Source organism: Lepisosteus platostomus, chromosome 1 (assembly GCF_059453375.1).
Source record: "Lepisosteus platostomus isolate fLepPlt1 chromosome 1, fLepPlt1.hap1, whole genome shotgun sequence".
NCBI classification, from domain to species: Eukaryota; Metazoa; Chordata; class Actinopteri; order Semionotiformes; family Lepisosteidae; genus Lepisosteus; species Lepisosteus platostomus.
In genome coordinates, this window is record NC_142611.1 from 55,231,403 (window position 1) to 55,258,331 (window position 26,929).

Here is a 26,929-nt window from a genome sequence, read left to right on the forward strand (position 1 = left end):
ATTTAGCAGGTATGAGAAATTGGAATTATGGATCTTCCATTAGTTTAGTCTGACTTTGTTCAGTTCTGCCTCACATGTTGCCTTTTCCATTCCAGAATCTAGATCAGTTGAGTCCACTTGTGTGAGAGATGCACACACTAGCACAGATTACTGTGTGGCTCCAGCACTACATTATGCTGTCAGCATGGAACACAAGCTAGGTCATGTGGAGCATAACTGGAACTCTGTAAAGAACTTTATTTTAAAAAAGTACTGCAGTACTGTTAAACACCCCCTGCCTTTTCTTGTTACAAACGAAGGTGTATTTTACATTTGAGCAGTTGTGAATATACATTCAGTACTCCATGATGCGATCAGCAGCGTTCATAGCTGGACCCAGACCTTGACAAGGACATGATGCTGTTGTTGCAACAGCTGTTTGATGTGAGGTCCACCTGTTGATTGCCCTTGCCTTGCATTTCCTATGGGCCAAGTGCTGTGCTGCACCTGGTGAGTAGATGCGTGGAGCCTGAGGGACAGCAGAGGACATAGAGCTCACAGAGCTTCCCCTACCCTGGATTTTGGAAACAAGTTGAAGGATTTCAGGCTTTGACCTATATGCCTTCACAGAACATCTTCCAATCATCTTGGAAAGAAAGGATTTGGAATCAAACAAATCTAAAACTGAAATGTTCTGATATGGTTCTAGCGTCTAATCATTTAGTAGGAGTTGTCTTTTAAATACATTTTAATTGTACTTTATTTTGTGCTTTCTTGAATATTTGGATGTTTTGTTGATCAAACTAATAGCACTGTATGCTGTCTTGCATAATAAGTACTGTAGTAACAATAGCTGGATCCCAGGATCACATCCATTTTGTTTTTGAACTACACCAGGCTATCAGCTTCAACAGTATGGCTAGTTAGCTTGTACCAGACTCCCACAACTCTATGGAATATGTTTTACAATTCATCCTAAAGAAGATGAAAGGATTTCCTATTAAGCCCACTAATCTTGACTGCTTTTCTTTGAATTAGTTACAGAGCAGCTATAACTTTTTCTATCTTTCATAGTTGTCAAAGCTATTGTTTCTTTGTATTTGTAATATCATGCATTTGCCACAGACAATGTGAATGTGTGAAAAAGTCTAGAGGAACACACAAAACTTCTCTCAGTCTTGAACTGAGCTAATAATGAAATCCTGACTATATCAGCTGCTCCTATAGGCAATGCATCACAGCCAATTAGAAACGTCATGGTTCTGCACAGCAGGAAAGATTTATACGTCCTAAAGTAGTCTTCTGTTTGAAACAGAATGGACAAATTTCTCATTTGCATAACTCATGCTGTCTTGGTCTTCTTGGGAGGTAGTCCCAAGATGTGACTCCAAGTCCTCCACTCCTGTCTGATTTTCTTTTTCGATGTCTTTTTCTTGCGTTGTCTTTCAGATGACTGGTTTTCAGTAGAGAACATTGGGTAGTATCGACATGCCATGTATTGCAATACATTCCGTTTAAGCTTACAGGAAACATTAGAAGTTCACAAAATCGTATGTCACAGCCTTTAGTCCTTTATTGTACATCTCGCGTGCTTTTTTATGCGGGTGTTCTTCAGGAGTGATGTGCTCACAAGAACAAAAAAGGGAGTGTTACAAAAATCCAGCGCCAATAGTGGGTGTAAGAGAAGTGATTTGTGAGCTGGGTCGGGAGCACAGCTTGTAGCTGGTGCTGTGTCAAGCAGGGATAGGAGATCAACTGGGACTGAGAGAAAGGAACAGCTCAAGTTCAGAAAGGAGTTTGTGAAAAACAGGCTTGCAATGGCATTATTAGGCAGAGGTGTTTCTAAACAAAAATAGTTTTGAGCTGAATGATTTGTTTATTTCAGAAAACGATCTTTTTTGAATAATTTAGTACAGATAGACAGTTCACTGCGCAGCGGCAACCAAACGAACATGTACTGCTGGGGAGAAGGGACGAGTGGGCAGCTTGGTCTGGACCTACAAGAGGATGACAGTCTGGTTCTGCTGCCCGCAGAAGTTCACCCGCTACTCCGACATGTTTCCCTGGTTGCGTGTGGAGAGCAGCACACATTATTTCTCAATGAAGAAGGCAACGTTTTATCGTGTGGAAGTAATCATAGGGGACAACTGGGCAGACAAAGCAGCTTAGGCACGAAAACACCTGGTAAGACGAAATTTCACAGAGTATCTTAATGGTTCGTAGTCAACAAGTTAATGAAACTTTTGCGAAGTTCAAACCAATCAATAGGGCGAGTACAACTTCAGCACTATTTTACATACTGTATGCGAGTACAAAAATAGGTAAGGAAATCTCAATATTTAATGTCTCTGGTTTCCCTTAAGATTGTTTTTTCAGGGAAAAACAAATCGCGACACTATTATAAGCATAACTGAGACAAAAAAGTTAATTAAGTTAAAGGCTTTTCACGTGTTAATCGCTTGGGTTTTTCATTTTATTTGTAAATCAACACAAAGCGATTCAGTAAACCAGACTGTGGTACAGCCCTTTGAAGAGTAAAATCATCTCTCTTAGTTTCGTTTCTTACTCTGTAATTTTGTTAAGTTTCGTTTTTCACTCCGTCGCTTCTGGCAATGACTAGTAACGTGATGATACTGTAGCTACATTAAGCGACGCTGGCTTGGCAGCACCTTTCTAAATAAAAGTACCCTAAACCCTGCCTCATAGAAAATAACCCTGGACCAGTTAAAGTCACATTTATAGCACAACAACAATTTGTACATCCTCAAAACTAGGTGGAATGTGATAAATAGACCCACGGGTAATAGGAAATACTCGTTCTTCATTACTTTTTTGCTTTTCTGATACCCGGAGGAGGCTTTACTGCCGAAATGTTGTCTCTCTTCCTTCCAGCACGGCATAAACCTTTACCTGTTCCTCTGAAACCTGTGCATGCTGACGCAGCTACCTACTTGAACTTCTTCAATAATTACCAGTCCATATTGTCTTTATGAGCCCCAGTCCAGGGTCCAACAGGAGTGGTGTCGGTGGCCTGCGGTGAGGAGCACAGCCTGGCGCTCTGCCAGTCGGGAGAGGTGTACTCCTGGGGCAGAGGGAGCGAGGGACAGCTGGGAACTGGCGCTTTTAAGAGTGGGGTTCTGAAGCCTAGGTAAGCAGGTGTACCCGTTATCAAGTTAGCAAAAGTATATATAAATGGAAGTGTATTTCGAAAATACCTGTACAGGTTTATTGAAACAGTAAATGTTATTGTTCCTGATAAAAGTTCTTGCTCTTGTTTTTGTTCCAGGATTATTAAAATAAAAAAACTAAACTATCTAATGGCTCTTAACTGTACATGACAAGTGTAAATCATACTTTTGTTTTTATCAACAGAATAATTCAAAGTTTGGGGCAAATTCAAATCTTTCAAGTTGCTTGTGGAAACCATCATACTTTGGCTCTTTCAAGAGGTAAGTTGCCTTCTTTGTGCACTTGATTGTGTTCTCCTAACTCAAAATCATAGTGTCTTTAAAAAGAGTAAGAATATGTAATGAATATCTGTAAATTACAGGAAGAAGTTATTTTGTGAATAAGTACTGATAAATAAGACTTTCTACAAAAAGACAGATCATAACTAAATATAAACATTTTCCAATATAAATAAATAGGAAAATAAAATATAAAACCATTTTCCAGAGAAGTCTATTTATCATTTGAAGGGAAGATTTTAGATGCAATTTCACAAGGCTGAGGATATGGCTAAGCTCTTAATTAGGGTATTTAAAGGTGCAATCACAATGGTAAATGATATCAGTTTTTAATGCTAATTCTAACCCTATTCCAAGTTTTGTTTCAGAAGAACATTGAAGGAACATTTTTCAGATGATTGTAATCTTTCCTAAAGTAGAAACATTATTGCAATAGATACATTTAAACAGAGCAGCACAGTGGTTTAGTGGTTAGGGGTGCAATTCCTGAGGTGCTATCTGTATGGAGTATGAATGTTCTCCCTGTGTTTACACGGGTCCTCCCACAGTCAAAAGGCACACTGGTAGGTTAACTGGCTTCTGACTGGGAAAAGTGTAGGCTAAATTTTTGTCTGATTGAATAACATTTTCAGAAGTGGAAAATGATTAGAGAATGTTTTCAGACACAGATTCCACAAGTGCCGAGGATATACCTGAACTATGGTTTGGGCTAGCTTTCCAATGAAAGTTCGACATTTGTTATTAAAGTTCGACATTTGATATTTCACTCTAATATTCAATATCTTTCTGATCTGAATCCACCAGGCCTCTCTTCATTTGTAACATTATCTTACTCTCGCATTTCCTTTTTCGTCTGTGTTATGTCCTCAGAGTATGCTGCAGTGAAAGTGTTTTTTTGCCTTTAGGTGGGGCAGTTTTCTCCTGGGGGCAGAACTCCCTTGGCCAGCTGGGTCTTGGAAAGGGGACTCCCTCTCAGCCCGTTCCCACTCAGGTCCTCTCACTGTCAGGAGTGCCAGTGTCCCAGATCGCTGCAGGGGGGGCCCACAGCTTCGCTCTCTCCCTCTCGGGGGCTGTGTACTGCTGGGGGGCCAACAATGCTGGACAGCTGGGGATCAACAGAGTTGATGAAAAAGGTACTGAAACAGGAAAATGGACATCTGTCTGCTTTCTTAAAAAAAAAATGCTGCATTGTAGGACGGTGCTATTGTTGTTGTGGTGGTATTTAACATTGATGTTTTTACATTATAGTTAAACTTTAACTTCCTTTCACTTCTGTAAAATATCTGTCCATAAAGAAATATGCATTTCCTTTCATGCCATTTTTCACATTTTACACATTGCTTGGCAGCAGCTGTTACATTTATCTTGAATGGGGTGAAAAGAAACCCATGAATTCAAGCAACATGCAGAACTTCTGAGGTGTAATTTATGAGTTTGCTTATTTTAGTAAAATCACGTCCAATATTAGTCTGGTGAAATAGAATTGTAGGTATGAAATGTAAGTGAGAAAATGTTATGAGCATACTCTTCTGCTCTTTTTTCAAATGGAAAAGTACATTCTTTAAAAAAAAAATCCAGTTAGTCTCATAAATGTAGATATATAAAATAAATCAATGTAAATAGGGGAAAAATGAAAGGATATCATTACACAAAATTCTGCGTAGTGCGATGCACTTGTATGTATACAGTGTAACTATGTCGATTGGAGCAGTGTGCAGACAGTCTGAAGCTTCACGTCAGGATGCTTTGGATTCTGGGATTACTATTCCATAGCTAGAGCTGACATCACCATCTGAAAAACCCACTGTAAAAACAGACTGGAGGTGTGTGAACCAAACATTTCAGGGTCAGGTGGTAGTGGAATTTTAATGAGCTCTGCTTTTATTGTCATGCCCTTTCCTTCTTTTGAGTGCCTTGGTTTGCATTGTGTCCAATAAAGGAAGTCTGCATGTCAAAATATTTTATTGATTACATCCGCAATTACTAGAACACTAAAATATTGCTGACTGAGACGTTTACATTGGAAGCTTGTATTTTTCATTTGGTAGGCAGGTTTTCTCCATGCCCTGCGGTTGCCCTCAAACTAATTGGGGTTTCCTATATATCCTGTGGTGATGCCCACACTGCCGTGCTTTCTAAGGTAGGAGGAGACTTTCACTTTTTTCTCTATAGCACACCTGTATCAAACAAAGCTGAATTATTTTTAAACTGGTTTGAAAAGAGTGAATTCAATATTTGTATTTGTAACAATTTGTATTAGGAGTGGCATTCTCTGGTTTAATTTAAAAAGGTAGTGTTCATTTTTGCGACTGTTTTATATAAAAAAGAATGACAGACCTCCGTGAGTTTGAGTAGCTTTATACAGCTTCATAGTAAAAGGCTGGAAAATCAAACTGCAAAAAACTAATAACTGAAATGAAGCATTTTTGTCAAGAGCTGGGGAACGACAGTGATAATTTGTCTCAACGATTGGAGCAGAAAATAGCAGTTATAAGGCAGAGTGCACAGAATGTAAGGAGAAAGGGTATTGGACTTGAGAAACTCACCAGTGTCCTCTGAACCTACTGAAGATCTGGTTATAGAAAAGGTGGAGTTATGTGAGCCTAGAGCTGGCCAGCTAGATAGCTCTGTAGCAGAAGAGAGTTGCTCACTAGATAGGAGAGAACTATTTTGACTATGGTTAAGCTAGAAATACAAAAATCCAAGAGTTTATGATTTAATCCTGTTATTTATGTGGTAGTATTATGATAACTGCTTCAGAAATAAAAAACTTTATATGCTTTTTCACTATCTATTAAGAATGCTGTACTAACAAAAGTATTATGTATAATATGATCCAATTAGATTTTTAACACTGGAATAAAGGCGTCCCATCCAGTTATGTAATAAGGTGTTGTTCACCTAACTATTAGGGGTATGGTTACATACTGTATTTAACAGTTTTCCCACCTCCTGTTCCAGGATGGTGGTGTTTATACCTTTGGAGATGGACATCATGGCCAGTTGGGGCACAACTCTACAACCAATGAGCTCAAACCAAGGAGGGTAGAGCAGATCACTGAGCAGGCATCTCAAGTAGCATGTGGCAGGTCAGCTTTTTAAAAAATAGGAGATAATTTCCTTGGGTCTTAACAAAGCAAGGTATTTAAAAAATGTCGATGTGATATGCATTTTGTAATGTTGTGATTTAGAACATGTAACTACAGTTAGCTTTGGATAATCTTAGTTGAGCAGACCTTTGTCAGTGGACTTAAAGGATCACCTTGGCTCTTTTCAGCATGCATACTTCCCTCATGTGTTTCAATATCTGCAGCTCTGAAACCAGCATGATTACACCAACTATGCTAGGAGCTGTTTACAGTATGTACATCTGTCTTTATAGAGAAAAAATGTATTATGTTCTTTTGCTTTCACGTTACACTGTCAATATTTGTTTTCTAGCCATCACACCCTTGTTTATCTGTCATCCCCCGGGCTCCTCCTGGCCTTTGGCAGCGGAAGTAAGGGACAGTTAGGAAACAACAGCACAGCCAGTCACCTGCAGCCCACCCCAGTACAGCAGCCCTGGAGCTCTAAGCTGACAGGTTCTGCACAAGAAGGTATGCCCAGAGAATGAACAGAAAATTGATGACATGGTTTCAATTCACTGGTTTTCCCAAAGAGTGTGGAACTCTCCCTGTGACGATTGCACTTGGGTGGGTGCCGTTTCCAGCTGCGGTAACACTACGGCCGGTGGGCCATCGGCAAATCAGTCCTGCAGTCTGCCCGTTCCCGTGACAACAGGATCAGGCGGGCTGTCAATGCCACCAGCTTGTAATCAAGCAGCACTTGCCTCATTACGGAGAGGGTACTTATTCCCACTTTGCAGACATTGCAGTGCTTGGTTTTGTTTCTGTGACCTGGTTCTGTGCCTCTCGAGCTTTGCTTGATTCTCCTGGTGTTTCTCCCGGTTGACCTTCTTCTGTGACTCCTGGATTCCCCTTTTGGCTTTGTTTGTGTCTCCTGTGCTTTGTCATATTTTTCCCCCTCTTCAACCACCGTCTTTTTTACCTACCCAGGTTCTCTGGATCTCCCTGTGTTGTGTCAGTGAATCTCCGTGTATGACCCGGACTGTCTTGCTCTCTCCTTGCCTGTGTCGACTTCCCGTTTTGGATTTTTCCCTCTGTGATGTTGCTTGTTCCCCTCAGCTGCACACCTGCACATCTGCAATCGGCGTGTGGCTGCATGGCTGCGCAGTTGCTTCTCCTCCTGCCGGCTCTCTGTGTTTGCCAGCCTGCCTGCCTACTTATTCCTGCAGCCTTGCTGCCTCACACTGCCTTTTCCTACATAAGGATCCCTCCCTCTCATCCTTCCACCGCCTCCTTCAGGTGCGTTCAGTGGTCCAATTATACTGCCTTCATGCCCTCCTTCAGCTACAGCACAAGTCTCCCATCTTACTGTCACTTCTAGCATTTAAGATGAAAAGACATTGACGTATTGGTTGTTACTCAAAGCAATTCAAAGCCTTGTTGGAATTGTATAGGTAAAACATGTTTTACTTCCTATGACGGTTGAAGAAGGCTAAGATATCTCCCCAGATCCTCACTAACGTTTACAGATGCACTACAGAAAGCATACTGACAGGTTGCATCAAGTGTGGTATGGCAACTGCAGTATTGCTGACCGCAAAGCCCTACAGCGGGTGGTGAAAACTGCCCAGTCCATCACTGGGGTTGCTCTCCCATCCATCCAGGACATTTATGACAGACGGTGCTTGAGGAAAGCTCTAAGCATCATCAAAGACCTTACATACCCCAGCTACAGGCTGTTTGACCCTCTACCATCTGGAAAACGGTACCAGAGCAAACTATTAAATTCCCAACCTCTCTCACCTATGATCTGAACCCTTATGGTGCCTTCTTTCTTTATCAAAACTCAAACGCACATTGAAATCTACCTCTACCTCACATGTCAAGACGTTAACTCTCCATAATTTTATATTTAATTCTGTTGACATATGAATTTGCACAACTGTTGCTGATTTGCACATTGCCCGTTGTCTCTCTCTTTCTATTCTTGCACAATTGTATTGTTGTTTGCACTACTTACTGTCTGAGAGCTAGCTAAATAGCATTTGTTATACCATATACCTGTGTATGAGTATAATGACAATAAACAGGAACTTGAACTTTATTCTATTATCCTGTTTCAGGTCATTTGAATCCAAAAGAAATAGCAGTATTCACAGGGAAAAATACAAATTTTATTCAGATTCAACCTTCTAAGGTAAACTACCCAAACACTACCTGAAAATTCACCCTTCTCTGTTTTCTGTTTTCTATCCATTCAGACATTCTCTATCCAACACATGCGTTACCTTGAATAACTTTAAGGATTGATCTTGGATGAGGATCTTAATAAAAAGCCCTCTGTAAACATATAAATACAGTGTCCTCAGAAAGTATTTGAACAGCAGAATTAAAATAGTTATTTTTGCTTTTACATCAAGCGAATTATATTTGTGACAAAGAGATTAATATAGCTGATAACTACAATAAAATATATGTATTATTTCTGGGTGATTCCAAGCATACATTTGATAAGTAAAAGTAAATCAAACAGACTTTGTATTCAAAGCCATGATTTCAAGTGACATTAAGGGTTGGGTCAGTCACTGTAAAAATTGTCAGTAAGTAAAGTGTAAATTCAGTATTTGTTTTGTTCCAGGTTCAAAATGATTTGCTTTTGTTAAAACATTTTTGGTTTTCATTTTGGCTTTCTATTATGGACTGCAAACACTGACGTCGAAGTATGACAGATCGATGGCACGTTCACAGCTACTGTATAACAGCGTAATTATCCAACGATGGATACCTGATTTAGAGACACCTGTCAGTCAGTTTTCCCAATCTTTTACTCCTTTAGAATAAAGTGCTCCAACACACACTGACCCTAGAAGGTAGAACTGAACTGACATTTATTCAAAATAAAATACGTTTGTAAATATTGGTCATGTTTGTTACGGGAAATTATTATTAGAGTTCATAGTGAAAATCCCTGGTTAGTTGTCACTGTCCCAATACTTTGTAAGGGCACTGTACTGTATCATGTGTTCTGTTTGTTCCATTTGAGTCTATCATGTTTTGAGAAAAGTCTAAGCAATTAGTTAAACAATAACTGCCCTTTTAACATGTATGCTATCTGTCCTCTGCTCTTGTTGGCCTATAATTCCCGGTTCCAATATGTCATCCTTTTTATGAATGGGCACTACATTAGTCATTTTCCAGTCAGTGAATATTGCCACTGTCTTGAGTGACTGTTGGAAGAGGTTTCCTAACAGCTTATAATAACATCTCTTGTTTTCAGTATGATTGGTGGAATTCCATCAGACCTTGAATATTTATTCCTTTTAAGTGCCTCTTGGACATGTAATAATCCTGTCTCTATACTAACGCTAATTATATTGATACTTTAGATAATTGGACTTCCTCACCCTAAGGCATGCTGAAATGATTATACGGCGTATGAGATTGTGGGATCAATTAATTACTAACCCGATGGGCTAAATGGGCAGATAGGCCTGATTGGCTTCTGGTTTATAACCTATTTCTCTCTCTTTCTTTTTGTGTTAATTTCACATTTTGTAACTGCTGCTTAAGCTGTTGGATATCCCAACATGCACCTGGGATATAACTGTTTTTGTTGGATAAGATGTGAATTGTTTCATTAGTGTCCAGTGACAAAAGGAGAACTCCTGAAAATTGATCAAGAGCGAATTAAAAAATGGCTGACAGTGGAATTTGGAAGCAAACAATGGAAGGAAACTAAAAGGTATTATTTTAATACCTTTTCATAGTCATCATCCTATAACATCCTTTCCTCTGAGTGGCATTGCACACCAATACAATAATCTCATAATCTGATATGTCCTAATAAAACCTTCACTGTTCCTGGAGACACGAAATCTTCCTCATGTCCAGCACAAAACTCCACTATTTCTCATTTCCTTTTTTATTACATAAACACTCTAAAGAAGATAAATCTTCATCCTATGACCTCACAAAAAAGAATAAAAGATGACTCATCAGCTGATATTACTATACTTTTTTCCACTGCCCAGAAGTCCAGGTTTTGAGCTCATTGACAGTCTGCCATTGAATGCAGTGAGATGGCTGCCCAGACCAAACAGATCTGCCACCATGTTTAACAGCTGGGAACAGGTCGTGTGGGTTGAAGGCTTCCTTGTGAGAAAATGAATGGATGAGAGGGAAAAGAAATAGTGTTTCATATAGTGTTTCATCTATCCATAAACCTGTCCTTATAACATATGTCATTCTGTACTTGTCAAGTAGCAATTCTACACAGTTACCACTTTTTACTTCGTTTTAAATTTCCCTAAAACAGAGCCTTCACCAAGGTTTGTGACACATGTTCCTTTTTAAAATAAATGTCGAAACAAAAGACAAAAAACTCCCAGTTTTGACCATGCTGTATTCTATACTTTTTTCCCCATGTACTGTAGTTAGCACCTGATCATCTGTTGACTGTGACCAGTTTTCCAGAGAAACTGAGGCAGAATCCCAGTAAAAATATTGACTGTTAGTAATAATATTTCTGTAGGATTTCTGGGGTGTCACCTTAATTTTTTTTTAATTAGCTCACAGTTTCGGTACAAGATTTCTAAATATCTCTGAAACCAAAACAATTTGGCTCACTGTTTTAAAAATTAAATGGTGTAAACTATTTTGTTCATTCACAGTGAGATTGCAGAAATATGTTCATCTGCTTCCTGTCTGATTGCAAGTTTTTTAAAGAAATGGTAAGCTGTTGTGATATTTTTTAACTTTTGAAATCTTGTATGGCAATTTTACATTTGCCTTTCATGTCTGTTTGTACTGCTTTTTATCTTACTTGTTACATATGTTTTTATGTTGATTTGTAGGAATGCTTTAGAGGTAAAGATCTGTAAATTCACTTTCAGTACAGAAATTCACTACCTGACAGAGGACCTTATGGTGATGTGTATTTATTTGAAATCATGGTAACCAGTATTGCACTCAGAAGCCACTCAACTAATTGTGAGACTTGTCAAAGTAATTGTGTGCATCTGAACCTATTTACTGTAGGTTTGCCATAGCAAAGAGGGTGAATAATTGGAAATCCACATTTCTTTGTAGTTTTTGCCAACATTTAACTTCTGTCACACATAAGTGTTGACTTTAGGTTTGAACTATTGATTAAAATGTTCATTTAAAACAATGTGTATATATAATTTGTAATTTAACAAAATGGGACGTCATTGGAAGGGCATGAATGCTGTTTTATGGCACTACAACAGGCTTGTTCTATTTAATGCAAAATGGAAAGAATATCCAATGTTTATGTAACAATATAATAATGAGGCAAATAGAAGTAGTGCTGTTTACTTTGATTTGTCTGTTGTCTAATGTGTTGTATTGTCTAGAGATACCTTGTGTTCAAAAACCATCTGCATGAATAAACTAGTTTCCAACCACTCCACATGTTCTTCTCTCAGGGATGATTCGCCCTCAGAAAAAAGAATGCATTTCTTTGGTGTTGATATTGAATCTGCTAGAGGAACATTTCGACAGCTTCAGAAAAAACATTGGATAATTAATCAGGTGATGTAAACCATGAATGCTGCTATCTACTCTTCTGCTTGCCTGTATTCTTGGGTCTCCTAAAGCTATAGAAGTGAGTGAACTCCAGATACCTGACAAATAAGGTTGAGGTTCTTTTCAGTGATACTCGAGTCTAAATGATCATATGTTTAAGTCATTTAAAGTGTTTATTTTGAGATACAGATATCAAAACCTTGTTAAAGATTGGTACAGGGACTGATGTATAGCTCTCTTTTGCCATCAATAGCAAATATTGGTTCATTTATTGTGTTTTTGCTGAGTAGAATGGGTTCAGAATATATAATATTATAACTCCTGGTTCTACTTTGGATTATCTATTGTATAGATTACCACATCCTTCATGGATAAACTTATTCCAAGCCTCCAGTCTCCTTCTCCTAATGTGGAGGCATTGGAGATCTTTTTGATTCTACCAGAGGTCTCGGTGTTTCATGAGGAAAAGCACATCCGTGACTTGATTCTCCCCCTGTCAAGTGCCATGGCTAATCTGAATGACACGTCGATAAAGATCCTGAGTAAGACTTATTTTTTATTTGAAGAATTGTGAAAGCCTTTACTTGCTAGTAAAAAAATTTGCGATCTGTCATTCTTTCAATCATGTGTCTTTTAAAATGTGTGTTCGCTAGTTATAATAACTTCTATCATAAGGTATGGACTTGTAATACTGGTAGATGCAAATGTCATGTATTTGCTTAAAAACACACATCCAAAGCTGAATAAATCAGGAATATTAAATCTCCAAAATGGCTTTTATGTAGTGCACAGTAGGAGTAGGACTTAGAGAACAGTTACATGGTTAGAACTACAGAAATAACACATTTATTTATGAGCAGTGTGCTTTGACAGAGTGCACTATGAACAAAGAAGGGCTTTTGCACACACTTTTATATTATCACCATGAGTGCAGGGTGTCGGCGTATGAACAATTCAGAATCAAAGAAAATGAAAATGGAACAGAGAATCCTTGAGGTCAATGTCTGTCACTTGATATTGACATCCTGGTTCTGGGTCATTCTAACTTTTACAGTCTCTCTCACTGTGAAGGCTGACAGCTGTCCTGCTCCTCTGGACTCTAGTGAAGATCAAGCTGTAGTACTGTATAAATACAGTCGGCAAGGGCACAGCTCACCCTGCTGTGGTGCTGATGGCCTATCAGATTCACTGTCATACATGAAACCAGGCAGTAGTGTATGGTATCTAGGACTAGACTGTAGTTGTGGTAAATGTACCCAGAAAATGATCAGACAGTGCAGTGTGCTAAAATGAAATGACTGTATTGTTGTATTATCTGTGTAAGTGGGATGTACTGACTTCATTAATTCCCCAATTCTTAAATAATAAACAACTAAGTATGGCATTTGTATATAAAATATCTTTTTAGGATATTTAAGAAGCAGTAGCTAGTCTTGATATTGTAATGCACTGCATTATTTTATGCAGAAGACAATGGAGATCTTTAAATACATACTTTTTAATGCAAATATAATCAATATTCTGAGAAATAGTTCTGAAGAAAGTAATTACTAATGCTTAGATAATAAAATGCTGTAAACCTCAATTTTAAAACTGGAATAGTTTTAAGACTATAAAGAGCAACATTAAAAATCAACCTTAACTGTACTTTGGTAAAAACAAGGTAGTTTTTTTTAAATCTATTGATAAAGTAATTGATATGGATATTTACTGATAATAGAAAGGTAGATGATACTTTCTAGTGTTCAACTATTGTTATCTGTGATTCGATTAAGATGTTTCAGCTTAGAGTACAAGTAGAATCGTCAGAAAAATACACTTCTTTATAACTCTCAATGTTTTAGCTGCTGACTTGAAGTTTTTATCCAATGAATACAGGAAATAGCATTTCCTTTCTTGTTTCTGTCTATATCCTCCTCTTGAACTAGTATTTAATACACAAACATTTCAGAGTTTTGGAGTTCACACTTTAACAAATGTCTTGCACACAGGAAACTGGTGGTCGACACTGCAGGCAACCCACTTGAACAAGATCCTCCAAATGTTCAAATACGCTCTTTCCTGTATGTTAAAGTCAGCCATGCGCACACATGAGGATCACCAACTGTTGAAGAAGGTGCTCCACAACATGAAACAGCTGTTCAAAGTGCGTAAAGACTCTAGAAAGTTTCTTTTTTTACAATTCCAGTGTAAATATTTTGAAAATAATTACTAAAGACACTTTTTTACTGCATAAGTAACATGCCTATCAAACTGTATTTTGCAGGCAAATAAAGGGGCCAAATTCCGTCTTCCAGTGAGCGCTTTTTATATTGATGAAGTGGTGCCATTTGTCCCAGTTGTGGTTGACATGGTGAACTGGCGGTTCTATGCAAAACTGGATGTAAGCTTTTCTTGTATGTAGCAGTAGAGATGTTTATTACTCTACTGCTGTTAATCCACTATGTGATTACTCCTTCTTTGCCTTTATACTAATTGGCCATGAACCTCACATTAACTTGAATAATTGATCCCTCTGTTTATACTGACATTTCTGAAGCTTTATAAAAAGTTAACCATGTGAATCTTAGATACTGTTGTCTGAGGGTCATTGGCAAGGACGATACAAGTGAGCGTGATGTTGATTCCATGCTTGGACAGGCTGTGGGTCAATCTTTGTACTTTTCTTGTTCATCAGGAAGCTATGGAGTCAGTTCTGGGTTTATAGTTCATAGTTTTGCTGTAGTTTAAATATACAACATTTGTTTCACATTGCTCGTAGAATGTCTTCTCTTTAAAGTTCACTTTTACCGATTTCCTTTTCAAAACAGGATTCATTTTTTATTCTTAGGCATGTCTCAAAAAAAGCTACAGAGTTCATTCATTCTAAAGGGCGATCTAGGTACCTCTAGTGTATATCTACATTAAAAGTGCTGGAATCAATATCCACAGTTTAAACTCAACCTCTGGGGCTTTTCTAAATATTGGATCTTTATGATACTGAATTCACTGCTAGAATGCTGGACATTATAGTAAGGGGCATGAAAAAATCAGATGCCAATGTCTCCAACACGCATTGTCTGTGTTTTTAACAACCCACAGTATATTTTTGCTAAACATTATTTTTCCTGTTAAAACAATCTTTGGTACATTTGCATTTCCTATCTCTCCTGTTCTCATTGGAAAAGTGTGTTTTAGATTTCTTTCCAGCTTGATCTGATAATGTTTTAATTTTGTTACAGTGCATTTCCAGGAGTTGCACCATAGCATTTCATAGCATGTTTAACAATACCCTTCCATTATTGTTTTTGTAGATGGATGACATCTGTCCTGTTATATTTTGCCGGTTCCCCTTCGCACTGACTTTACTCGCCAAGGTTCAGATGCTGCATGTTGATACCCGCCTGAAAAGTGTAAGACTCCAGTTGAAGTTGTTCTGTATGTCCTCGTAACAATGAAAGTTGAATCTGAAAAACTGTAATGTCCCGTTTCACCTCAGTGTTTGGAACCGTGTTAGACTTGTATAGTCCTCAGTAAAACTGGTCCTGCCAAAGATGAAAAAGGGCCAGAGGAACGAGTGGCCCAGAGCAAACAAAGCACAGGTAGTCCATATTTATTGAAAGGTTTAATTGCAACCATATCTTTAATTTTTTCATTATTGAATTCCCTCATTAATGTAATACTGTAACGAACAGTTCTTTCCGGACCCTATGCGGACGACACAGTCCGACGAAGTGGGGAAACACTAGGGAAACGTCATGCAGGAAAACGGGGCTGAAGACAGGGGGGCGTGTCCAAGGTGCGCTGGTGCACGGGGGAGGTGTGGCCGAGGCGAACAATCCAAGAGTAATCCTTAGGGAAAATCCAAAACACACGAGTAAGTCCAAAACCAGGAGATCCATCAGAACAAGAATTAAAAACCACGAAGGCCGGGTCGGAACCGGCGGACGGGGAACAGGAACGGGAACCGAGGTTAAAACCTTAACGGGACCAGGCGCTTCCAGGTCCCGGACTCGCATGATACGGAAATCAGATGCAGAGCCCGGAAGAGCGTCAGCGCCTGGCTTTTAAGGTGGGCAGGGAATAGGGCGCAGGTGCATGGAATAAAGTCTTGAGTGATAGGGCTGGAGCACCCTTAAGGAGGGGGAACTAATATCGTGACAAATACAGTGTAATGAACTGTAAAGTCATGTTCAGCATGATCCAGTACTAAACAGAGGTGTGATTTGATTAAGTGGATATGAACAGACACAACCAATTCAACATCCTTACAGCGGCTGATGACTGTGTGAAAATGTAGTTTAATTTAGTGGGGAAAGGCTTCTTCAGCAAGAGTACACACTTTTGAGTTAAAGCTTATATCTTTTTGTGTGTGTTCTACTGTAATAAATATTGCCTTTGTACATTTTATTACCTTGTAGCTTGGGAATATCGACTACTCCAATACAGCAGTCGTTACGGCAGTAATACAGAGGGCTCCATTGCTTCCTCCTTTGCCTGTGTTCAGGCTCCAGGTGAGACGCACACAGCTGACCGCTGATGCCTTTAGAAAACTCCACATGGCAGAGGATGCGACCTTCAGGGAGCAGCTAATGGTGAGATGATCTACGCTTTCCTTCTGAAGCTGTTTGTGTGTTGGTAAAGATTCTGTGGTGTTTGATGTTTAAGTATGTCTTTGAAAGCTGACTGACAAAAGGCTAATTGACTGTTTAAGCCTTATTTTTTCTAAAACCCAAAATATGAGTTTTGATTATAATAATACATTATAAGTTGCTTGTTTTGTTTCAGAAAGACAGACCACCCCAACCGATGTGTACAATGATGGGTCATACTACCAAACATAACTTGCTTTTCACTTTTAATACTGTATAACTCTGTCTGTTAGTGAGTTTGTAGTTGTGTGATAAGAAGAGTGTGTTTTGTTTAAAAGAAATGTAGGAGCTTTATTATTAATGTGATTAAGCACCTGCTATGATACGAGTTAGATAGTTTGTGGTAAAACTGTAATATCTATTAATAATCATCGATAAACAATATTTGAATGTGTTATTAATGATGTTATGACCAGTTAAAAATTATTACATAACCCGAGTCTTATTTGAAGCCTCTAAAATGTTACCTACTTTCCTTTCATAAACTGAAATTGCCAGCGTACACATACTGTATAATCACACACACTGTAAAAGTCTTCCAAAAAGAAAATCCAAGTTTTCTTTCCGCCAGTGTAAGTAAATTATGTCGTTAAAGGTGGAGTTCCAAGAAAAGCAGTGCCAGGATCAAAGAGGAATACAAAGAGAATTCTTCTGCCGAGTCATCAGTGAAATCATTGAACCTGAATCTGGCATGTTTTGGTACAATGAGTCATCGACAGTAATTTGGTTTCCTACCAAGGTGAGGCACAAGCTCAAGATTATCGAGAAGCTCTGATGTATTGTTCCATGCTATATGAACTAGCAATTCCTTATCTGCCTTTCAATCCAGGGACCACACTTAAATTATATAAATGATCTGCATTCAAACAGATGAAAAAAGAACCTTATCTATATTATGTTAGTTTGTTTTGAGAGTAGCTCAACCCATTTAATTAGGCAGGAAAACAGGATTAACACCAAAAAACAACTAGGACACACACACACATCCGTCCTGCTGAGCATGACATTTTACAGTTTCTCCTGTAATAATGACGAGTGTCTGACCTGTCAATCATTTTCTGTAGCATATACAAGTCAGTGAAGCACAATGAATCCTATATTTATAAAGTACTTGTTGTATTATATATTTTCTTTTAAATACATGCACACTATGATGCGATCTCATTCAAGAGTTCAAAGTTCTCAAAAGCACTTACAGAATTACCCCAATGAGAATCAATAGTAATACATGAACCACAGGACACTAATTGAAACTACTTAGCCAGTCAGCATAACATAAGACAAATTAAATCAGTATTATTCACAAATATTTTTTCACATAGTCGAAATGCAAACTCCTCATTTTCTCCACTAGGATTTGAGGTCATGAATGAATGTGGTCAACAATACTGTATTTAAGTATTGTTGTAGTGTGAGTTGCCTGTTTCCTGACACTTTGCTTGATACATATTCTTGTTTTGACTTCTTCAATATTGCATTCTAAAATAGATGTTATAAAATATCTGCAGACTAGGATTCCCAGGGAACCCAGAGCTGGCATGCAGTTCAAAGCCTACAGTCTGGGCAGTACCAGTTTGAGCCTGAGATATTATTAGCCAACCATGACAAGGTTTGCCTTTGTGACATCACTCCTCCAATTGGTGTTGAATCTCCTGTAAGGCACTATGGATCTCTCAGCGTTCCAGATTGAGACAGAAAGTTTGTGAGAGGAGAACATTTTCTGTGTTTGGTCACTCACTACTGGAGAAAGGGGTGACAGTTGCAAGTCAAGCTCTTTAGCTATTGGTGATTCCAAATTTGCAGGGTATGAAATGAAAGTTAATAAATAATAATATTTTTAAGAGTGCTCATGCATTTAAGAATATACATTTCAGACTTGGACAATGTTTCTGGGATAAAGGTTATTTACTGGTATTTTAGGCATCAGTGGAGAAGAAGAAATACTATCTGTTCGGGATTCTCTGTGGACTTGCTGTGTACAACTACAACACTGTGCACCTCCCATTCCCTCTGGCTTTGTTCAAGAAGCTGGTTGATGTGAAGCCAACTCTGGAGGACCTGAAGGAGCTGGAGCCCAGGGTGGGAGAGTGAGTGAAACTAGGAAACAGTGAAAGATAATAATCTGAAGTACTCTATTAAGTATCACAAGAGGAACAGGCTTAGGATACACCAGACTTGTGGCAAGTCAGTAACGTCTTATTTCCACCACGTGGTCTCAGACATCTGTTAAATAATAATGATTAGTTTAATTAAAATATAAACAGATCTGATTTGCATGATGAAAGAAATTGTGATGATGCCATGTCTTCTAGTTTGATCTCAGTTTCCTTTAAAACATTATTCATAGTTTTATTAAAACAGTGCCCACCCCCACTTTACCCCTCATTCTACCCCTCAAGGTCTGTTCTTGGGTTGTGACTCCATCTGAAATCTTGGAAATTATTGCAGTAATGTTGGAAACTGTTAGTTTTATTGGACCATTTAACAATTTTCCCTGGCTGGAAGCAGTTCATAGATCAAAGTGGGCTGGACTATATTAACTGGGACTGAAGGTGTACAAAATGAGATTCTGGAATGAATCCCATTTTCGATGATCAATAGCGTTATGAAATATACAAGTTTAACATGGTACAAAGTATTTGTTTAGATCCTTCCCCCTCCGAGGTTCTTTATCTTGACTGCAGACCTAGTGATCTGCGCTTTTGGCGTTTATCTTTTGTCATGTGAGGTCCTTTTTAGCTTTTTTGCTTAAAACCGCTAGATTTTAGAATAAGGCGAGTTGCCTTTCAGTTAACATTTGAGCTTCTGTGTGTTTTGCTTCATCACTCCCTCATGAACTGTCCCAGTGCTGGTATAATACACATTTCAGTATTACAGTATAGCAACTGATATGTATATGCTGCTACATGTTTATTTACACTAGTTGTCCCGATATGTGCATTTATTTTCAGCAGAATAGTAATGTATGTGGTGCACAATAGTCACATATACAACATAGAAATAATTATTTTTAATAATTTAAGTAGGATCATATCCCCAGAAAACAATTAAAATATTTGGAAAAAATGGGATCTAGCACATTTAGCACGTTTAATAATAATTATTAAACAATACAAAAGTGTTACACTGTATACCTTACTGCCAAATTCAAGGTCAGATAACACCATTACTTTGTGTGTTTACTGTACTTGCAGGAGTTTACAAGATCTGTTGGACTACAGTGGCGATGATATTGAAGAAAGACTGGCGTTGAGCTTTTCTGTATGTACTGAATCATACCTTTATCTAAAACATCTGCTCATTTAATGCATATACTGTAATTCTGAACAGTGGCTGATGAAAAGACAGTTGCCAGCTTCAGATTTCTTCTCTGACTGCATTTTTAAAATATGTGTTAGGTGTGCTGGGATAACAAAGACGTGGACCTGATTCCTGATGGAAAGAGCAAACCGGTGAATAAATCCAACAGGTATGTTCAAAATCAAGACTTTTACTGAGGTTACAATCTCTATAGTATGTGCAACAGGTCTGAGCTGAACACCTGAAGAAGGCGTCACAACCAAAACATTTTTTTCTTTGTTCTTTCTACTTTTAACTCTACTTGCACCTTGCAAGCTGGCACAATTCACCATTCATACATTCTTAGTATAGTCTGGGTGCCTATGTCTGTAATGGATTTTTTATTATTCCATTTTCTGTTTAGAAACCAGGAGCACCTCATGTAGGGACCCCTTACATAAACAACTTCCAGCCTGCCAATTCATCACATTGCTCTTCAAACAGTTAAATATTGTCAGTTTTATAAAGTAGTTATTTCTCAGGCTGTGGTGTGTGTCTTAGATTTAATTGAAGATAGATTTGTATTAAATACACATTATTCATCTTAAGTTCAAATTCATTTTGTTTTTTATTTTAAAAGAAATAAACTAAAAAGAGACACTCCCATTCTCTAACACTGAATTATTTACGAGGTAAATTTCATCATATGTGTCATGACTTTCGTACTGTTCTTCTTGTTTGTGTGAATCACCTGACAGAAGTTCTTGTGTGTTTTGGTGGGTGTTAAAAAAAATCTCCCTGACGTTCTGGGACACTTGAGGTTTTAGTTGCACTAAAATTCTCTATTATCTGGGAATACCTGTTTGACCCTGGTGTGTCTGTTTTCATCCTGTTTGGCTCTGAAACTGGGAATGTCAGATTGTTTACAACAGGATCGCTTAGAAAAGGATGGATGAAAATGATGGGAATTTTAATCAGCAGCAGGAAGGTGGAAAATCTGCTGCTGTATGCTTCAGCAGCTTTACTTCATCCAGTATACTCCTGCCAACCCAATTGTATAAACTGGAGATGATAAATCTGTATGCAAAAAAATAAATAATGGAACCTCTACAAGTCTCTTTAGATAGAAGCATCAGCCAAATAAATTAAAAGCATCCTAAAGGTCAAGGAACCCATTTCAAGGTTATGGGGAATTTTATGAGGACAAGCAGTCTATAAATTATAGCAATATGAATATTAATTGATACTTGCAGTTTCACCACAATAAAAAACAGGGCTAAATAAACAAATGTATTATTCTACTTCACATATATAAAGTTATGAGAACCTGGAGGCTCCTAGACAGAGCAAGACTCATCTTTATACAGGGAAGATTCTTGTCAAGTAGCAGTCTGGTTGTTGGCATTGCCGGCCTGCTGGTAAGGTTGAAGAAGGTGGTAGAGCAGGTTCAGTTAAATGGGAATGACTAAGCTGGGGGTCTTCTTCTATTGCTCCCCTATAGAGACGAGTTAGTGAGAGCCAGTACCCAAATACTGGTCCGAGAGTCCTTGTGACAGAACCTTGAGGGAGAAGACCTCAGGGAAGGTCATGAGGGGACCATGAGAGAGAGAACATGTGAGCGTTATACAAGAATCAGTGAAAGAGTCAAGATGACCCTGAGGGAGATGTGTCCCAAGAACGAGACACTGAGCCAGAGAGTCCACAAGCCAAGGGCTTAAAGAAGAGTAGACAAGCTCAATTTAGGTGAGCATAAGAAAATAAAGTGTTTAACGCCTCATGTCCTAGTTGCCCAGACAAGGGATTGTGTAATAGCGTCACTCTTGGAGGAGAGGAGGTGCAAGAGAGAAAACTAGTTAAACGTTTCATTAGAGAGAGTGAGGACGTTAGCCACTGGGTCATGACTCGTTCTGTACTCGGAAGGGGTGGCCATTACCCAGTGTTTGATAGTTTTTTTTTCCTGTTTTCACAGGAAAGAATTTGTCAGTGCCTATGTGGACTATGTGTTCAACAAGGCTGTGAACGGTCTTTTTGATGAATTCAGAAGAGGGTTTTGCAAAGTCTGTGATGCGGAGTTGCTCAGCTTCTTCCAGCCACAGGAGCTAATGGAAGCCATGACTGGGACTACAGACTATGACTGGAATAAATTCAAACGGGTGAGCATCACCAATGTGTCTCCAATACTATATTGAATAAGACTATATATTATGAATTTTCTGTTTCATAAAACTGTTATACCGGGCCTGTGGGTGGAAAGAAAAAGGGCACGGTGCAGTAATTGTCGTCAGAGTGGTAAAGATTACAGAGTTTATTATGTGATTGGGTGATAACAATGCAGTAATGGGAAGCAGAAGGAGAATGGCAGGCAGCTGAGTTGCGCAGGAGAAGCAGAAGGAGAATGGCAGGCAGCTGAGATGCGCAGGGGAAGCAGAAGGAGAACGGCAGGCAGCTGAGATGCGCTGGGGAAGCAGAAGGAGAACGGCAGGCAGCTGAGATGCGCAGGGGAAGCAGAAGGAGAACGGCAGGCAGCTGAGATGCGCAGGGGAAGCAGAAGGAGAACGGCAGGCAGCTGAGATGCGCAGGGGAAGCAGAAGGAGAACGGCAGGCAGCTGAGATGCGCAGGGGAAGCAGAAGGAGAACGGCAGGCAGCTGAGATGCGCAGGGGAAGCAGTCAGATCTGGGCGGGAGACAGGAGTGGGTGATAGAAAGTTAGCAAGTGGTAACATCACAAAGAGGAACCGGAAGGCTGTGGGAAAAACTGTAAAGTAACTCCTGGAAAACCTGAAACAAAGAACAAGCAAACACTCTTGTTAGTCGACTCAATGTCAGAGCCCTGATGAATGGTTTAAATAGTGTGCAAGGAGGTTGATCAGCCCGGCCTGATCTCGTTAGAGATGGCCCTGATGAGCTCTTTACACGTGTGGAATGGGCCGTGGTAAATGAGGGTGCTAATGCAGGAGCTCGTCAGGGCATCACAAAAACAAAAAGGAAAAATAACAAATGTGCCGTAATGTGAAGCGGCACTGTGCCATCGCGCAGAGCGACACCCAGGCTGGACTTACCCTATCTAACAGGGTCCCGCCTGGAAAAAGCACCTGCGTGGCAGTGGGGACCAGACTGGACTATTTAGTTGGGCCCGGTCGGGGGGCAGGGAGCACAACGTCCCCCCAAAACTTAAAACTTGTGGAAAAGGGTAAGCCTGTCCCAATATAGACACAGGACGGGACAGGCTAAAAGAAAATAAAAAGAAGAAAACACAGCCTCATGCTCGGGTACACTCCCTTCCGAGGCTGCCGGTGTACAGATCCTGCCCTTCCAGGGGACGCCCTGCTCGGCCTCTTCGGGTGTGCCTTTAAAGAGCCCCCGCAGCTGCAGCTCGTCCTTGTTTAGCGAGTGTAGCTGTGACTCCAAAGGCGAGGCGTCGCCTTCCACCTCCACACTGAACACGCCCCTCACTGGTTTAATTAATTTATTAATCAGTTGTATAAAGCTTAAGTTTAATCATTTTTGTTGGAACAAGCACATTTTTTTTGCAAATGAGAAAATATTTTGTGCCCATATTATTATATTATTATTTTAGCTACAGAATTTTATTACTGCCTCTAGAGAAATGTGTTTTTTACTGAAAAAGGCCACCAAAAAGGCATTCTTACCATATAAGGTAAAAAAAAAAATGTTGTGTTCCACATTATGCACACAACCAACATTATAATCTTGAAGGCAGTTTATGCACCGTGTATGCTTGATGTGAACAGAGCTCCTGTACAATCCTGGGAACAATCTGTTCATTCTATATTGCATTACTACCTGTGTGCTGGACAAAAAACAGAAATTTGGCCAAAGATTCATTCTTCCTTTCTGATATGCATGTTTTGTGTTACATTAAGTAAGTATGAACTGCATAACCAGTGTAGTTAGTGTATCATGCAAGTTAGTACTCATCTCACCGGTGCAGGCAAACAGCATTTGAATCACAGCATTTTTAGCTCTGTCAAATAGGAGCTACAGTACTGTATGTTGCTGTTACTGGAGTGAAAACTTTGGAAAGATTAAGTTTCTTATTGGTGGCTGTTTTCCTATACAATATTCTGCTACAAAGAAATAGCAATTTAATCTACTGTATCTAATACACATTTTATTTATTATTTCCTTACAAGAATGCACTTTATAAAGGAAGTTACCATGCTGATCATCCTACAGTTATCATATTCTGGAAAGTGTTTCTTGATCTGACCCTGGATCAGAAAAAAGACTTCCTCAGTGAGTATGCCATGTCTTCTGTCCATAAGCACTTTCTCCTGTAGGTGCTCTAGCAAACTTGGTAAGGACATTAATCTTGGCCAACATTAATCATATCTACCATTTCAGTTTCTTCTGCTGACATTATTATATTTCTTTCCCTGTCTATAGGAAATCCCATAGTCAACCCCTGTCTTTGTCTTTATCCCATAAAAAATATATATGTTTATATGGACACATATTCTTATTTCATGATAGAGTGACACATTCTAATCAATATCTGCATTTAATGATCTATAGCATACTCCTAACTCTATGTATTTTGGAATGTTTTTTAACAAGTCTGACCCATATACTGTACATTCCAATACTCTTTCCTCCTGATTTGCTTCCTGAACCTGAACTTGTTTTGATATATAACGATATATGTCCCCATATTCTGTTTTTCGTATCTCTCCAAAACTCCAAAAAACTGCATCCATTAATGTTCCGTTCACACCCACTATTTTCAGTTAGCTATGTTTCTATGATTCCAGTTTTATCATAATTGGCTGCTAATCTGGTACGTTCTGTGTCATGTGGTTTAGTTTTAGTGCTGCATAGAATTTAGGTATAAGCATTTCTTTTTCCCTTTGGTTCTATGGTCTTTGCTCCCAATGCAAATTCGTTTGGAATTTCTTTTCTGTGATTTCCCCCCTTCCATTCTCTTTTAAATGTTTCCGGATTTCTTTGTGAATCTTTGAGCCAAGACACCTGCTGTCCATTTCATTTAGATTTGTCACGTTTTTTCAATTTAACGTGTGTAATTGTTTACCTTTGAATTCCTTATAAAACCATTTAGTCGTTTAGCCATCATTTTTAATATTTTCATTTTTAAACCATTAAAAACTTACAAAAATCTCAATGAATGTCTTTCTTAACATTACCCATGAAAGATTTGGAAGACAGCTGAATAATGGATTTACGGTGTAACATTTTGGCATATATATGTATGTTAGATTTTAACAGAATAATATATATTCAGGGCAAGAGTCAGCATCATCAATTGCTCTGTACGCTGGCTTTCTTGGAACCTAGTTAAAAGCAGCTTTGCAGTTTTTTTAGGGGTACAAGTTTTTTTTTCTTCTTTTGCAGTGTTTCTGACAGGCAGCGATCGCATACCTGTGTTAGGAATTGAATATGTAAAAGTGACAATCGTTCCTTTGCCTTCATCTACGGAAGACCACTATCCCGAAGCCAATGTGTGCTTCCTGCACCTGCTTCTTCCTGATTACACCACAGAGAAGAGGCTGAGGGAAAGGCTTCTGCAAGCTTTCTCACATAGCAGGGGATCCTGGAAGGTCTAACTAATCCTTCGCTATAGCATCTCCATGTCCTCTCATGATGATAAGCATTTCAACATTTAAACCTAGCTTTTTTCTGTAGATGTTCTCTCATGTACTTAAGTGGGATTTTCAGCAAATTATTACATTTTGCACCTTTTCAATAAACACAAACCTATTGCTTATGATGCATATAGCAATGTTATGTTTAGTTAGACAGCCCACTTTTCTGCTGAAGAGTATTTAACTCTTCAGCAGAAAACACTGGCTATTTAATAGCCAGTGTAGACCCTGAGCTGCCATTTCATATACACAAAAAATATTTTGACATGTGAAATTAATAGAATACTTGTAGCTTAATAGGTAAGATATTGTAGTAAATAATTTTCTCTTGTTGGTGGGTGCCTTCTGTGTTTGCTGGGATTGCTATGTGGGCCCTTAACTGATTTTCATCTTTGCAGCAATGTTACTTGCATTTTGTTCTACTAACTTCCAATACTGTAAACATATATACAACTTTCCTGGCAACATATGTTCAAACAATGATCAATAGATCAAGCTGGGATCTTAATAAAAGTGTTTTTCCATTCAAGTTTTTGTTGTTGTATATTAAAACTAATTTGCGGGGGCAACATTGCTAGATTCACTGGGTATTTCACATGAAAGTGCAAGTTATAACCATGACAAGAGAGAAGGTCTGATTCCTTTCATTGTAAAAGTCTTGCCTTTAATCTGATCATTTATTGAGAGAAATAGTGAGGAAATACACCGCTAAAGAAAACATATCCGGTGCTGCTCTTGGAGTTCAACAGGTTTTATAGTTAACTGGCAAAACCAGTATAGTCACCACCCTAAAGACAATTTTGATTCACTGGCAGTGTAAGTGTAATTTCAGGATTTAAGTTGTCTGGCAAGGCAGAATCCCTTGGAGCTCCTAGCTATTGCTGTTGGTTCCTTCTCAGTGAAGTCTGCACAGTCTATCAACTCTGCTCTTTTACTTGGTTGCACTTATTTCTGCTGATCTTCCTTATCCGTTCCATGCCAAACTCCTTACGCTGATCCTTTTTATGTAAAAAATCGTTAGTCACAAACAACCAGGCACTGGAGTACAATTTACTCTGTCAGCCAATAAATTTTCATTTCACTGAAGTTTTCATTTCAGTGAAGCTAGACAGACTGACTCTTTCACCTATTTACAAAACACCATCTACTCGCTTCATTCTTAACTACATCAGCTGATCCTGTTTGGCTAGGGACATGTCTTCATTATCCACATGCTCCTCAGACAGGAACCAACCCTGGTTCAGTTAGCTCATCTTTTTCCTTAACAATCCACTTTAATGCCATTGAGCTGGGCAAATGTACTGCTATGGTGCTCACCTATTCAGCATGTGCCATGT

General features: G+C 38.8%; 1 protein-coding gene across 2 annotated transcripts; it reads left to right on the plus strand.

Moving 5' to 3' along the window:
* Positions 1-1,366: 1,366 nt before the first annotated feature.
* On the plus strand, positions 1,367-25,770 carry LOC148678240 (putative E3 ISG15--protein ligase HERC6). 2 transcript variants are annotated; one of them, XM_088632913.1, is made up of 23 exons: positions 1,367-2,163; positions 2,974-3,127; positions 3,352-3,428; positions 4,352-4,579; positions 5,495-5,586; positions 6,408-6,535; positions 6,888-7,045; positions 8,638-8,711; positions 10,156-10,256; positions 11,185-11,244; positions 11,962-12,067; positions 12,414-12,603; positions 14,053-14,207; positions 14,328-14,444; positions 15,355-15,453; positions 16,462-16,635; positions 17,288-17,431; positions 18,613-18,779; positions 19,887-19,953; positions 20,091-20,161; positions 21,941-22,124; positions 24,126-24,241; positions 25,354-25,532. In XM_088632913.1, the coding sequence occupies exons 1-23, from the start codon at positions 1,932-1,934 to the stop codon at positions 25,382-25,384; spliced, it is 2,925 nt and encodes a 974-aa protein (XP_088489039.1). In that variant the 5' UTR covers positions 1,367-1,931; the 3' UTR covers positions 25,385-25,532. The 2 variants fall into 2 exon arrangements, with proteins under 2 accessions (XP_088489039.1, XP_088489031.1); XM_088632905.1 differs by having other exon boundaries at positions 1,368-2,163; positions 24,126-24,228; positions 25,342-25,770.
* Positions 25,771-26,929: the final 1,159 nt, after the last annotated feature.

Excerpts from the sequence above, each read along its gene's own strand:
- LOC148678240 (XM_088632905.1), top strand. The coding sequence starts at position 1,932 with ATGTACTGCTGGGGAGAAGGGACGAGTGGGCAGCTTGGTCTGGACCTA. Across the intron at positions 12,604-14,052 it reads CACGTCGATAAAGATCCTGA|GAAACTGGTGGTCGACACTG; the intron begins GTAAGACTTATT and ends TCTTGCACACAG. Across the intron at positions 16,636-17,287 it reads CCTTCAGGGAGCAGCTAATG|GTGGAGTTCCAAGAAAAGCA; the intron begins GTGAGATGATCT and ends ATGTCGTTAAAG.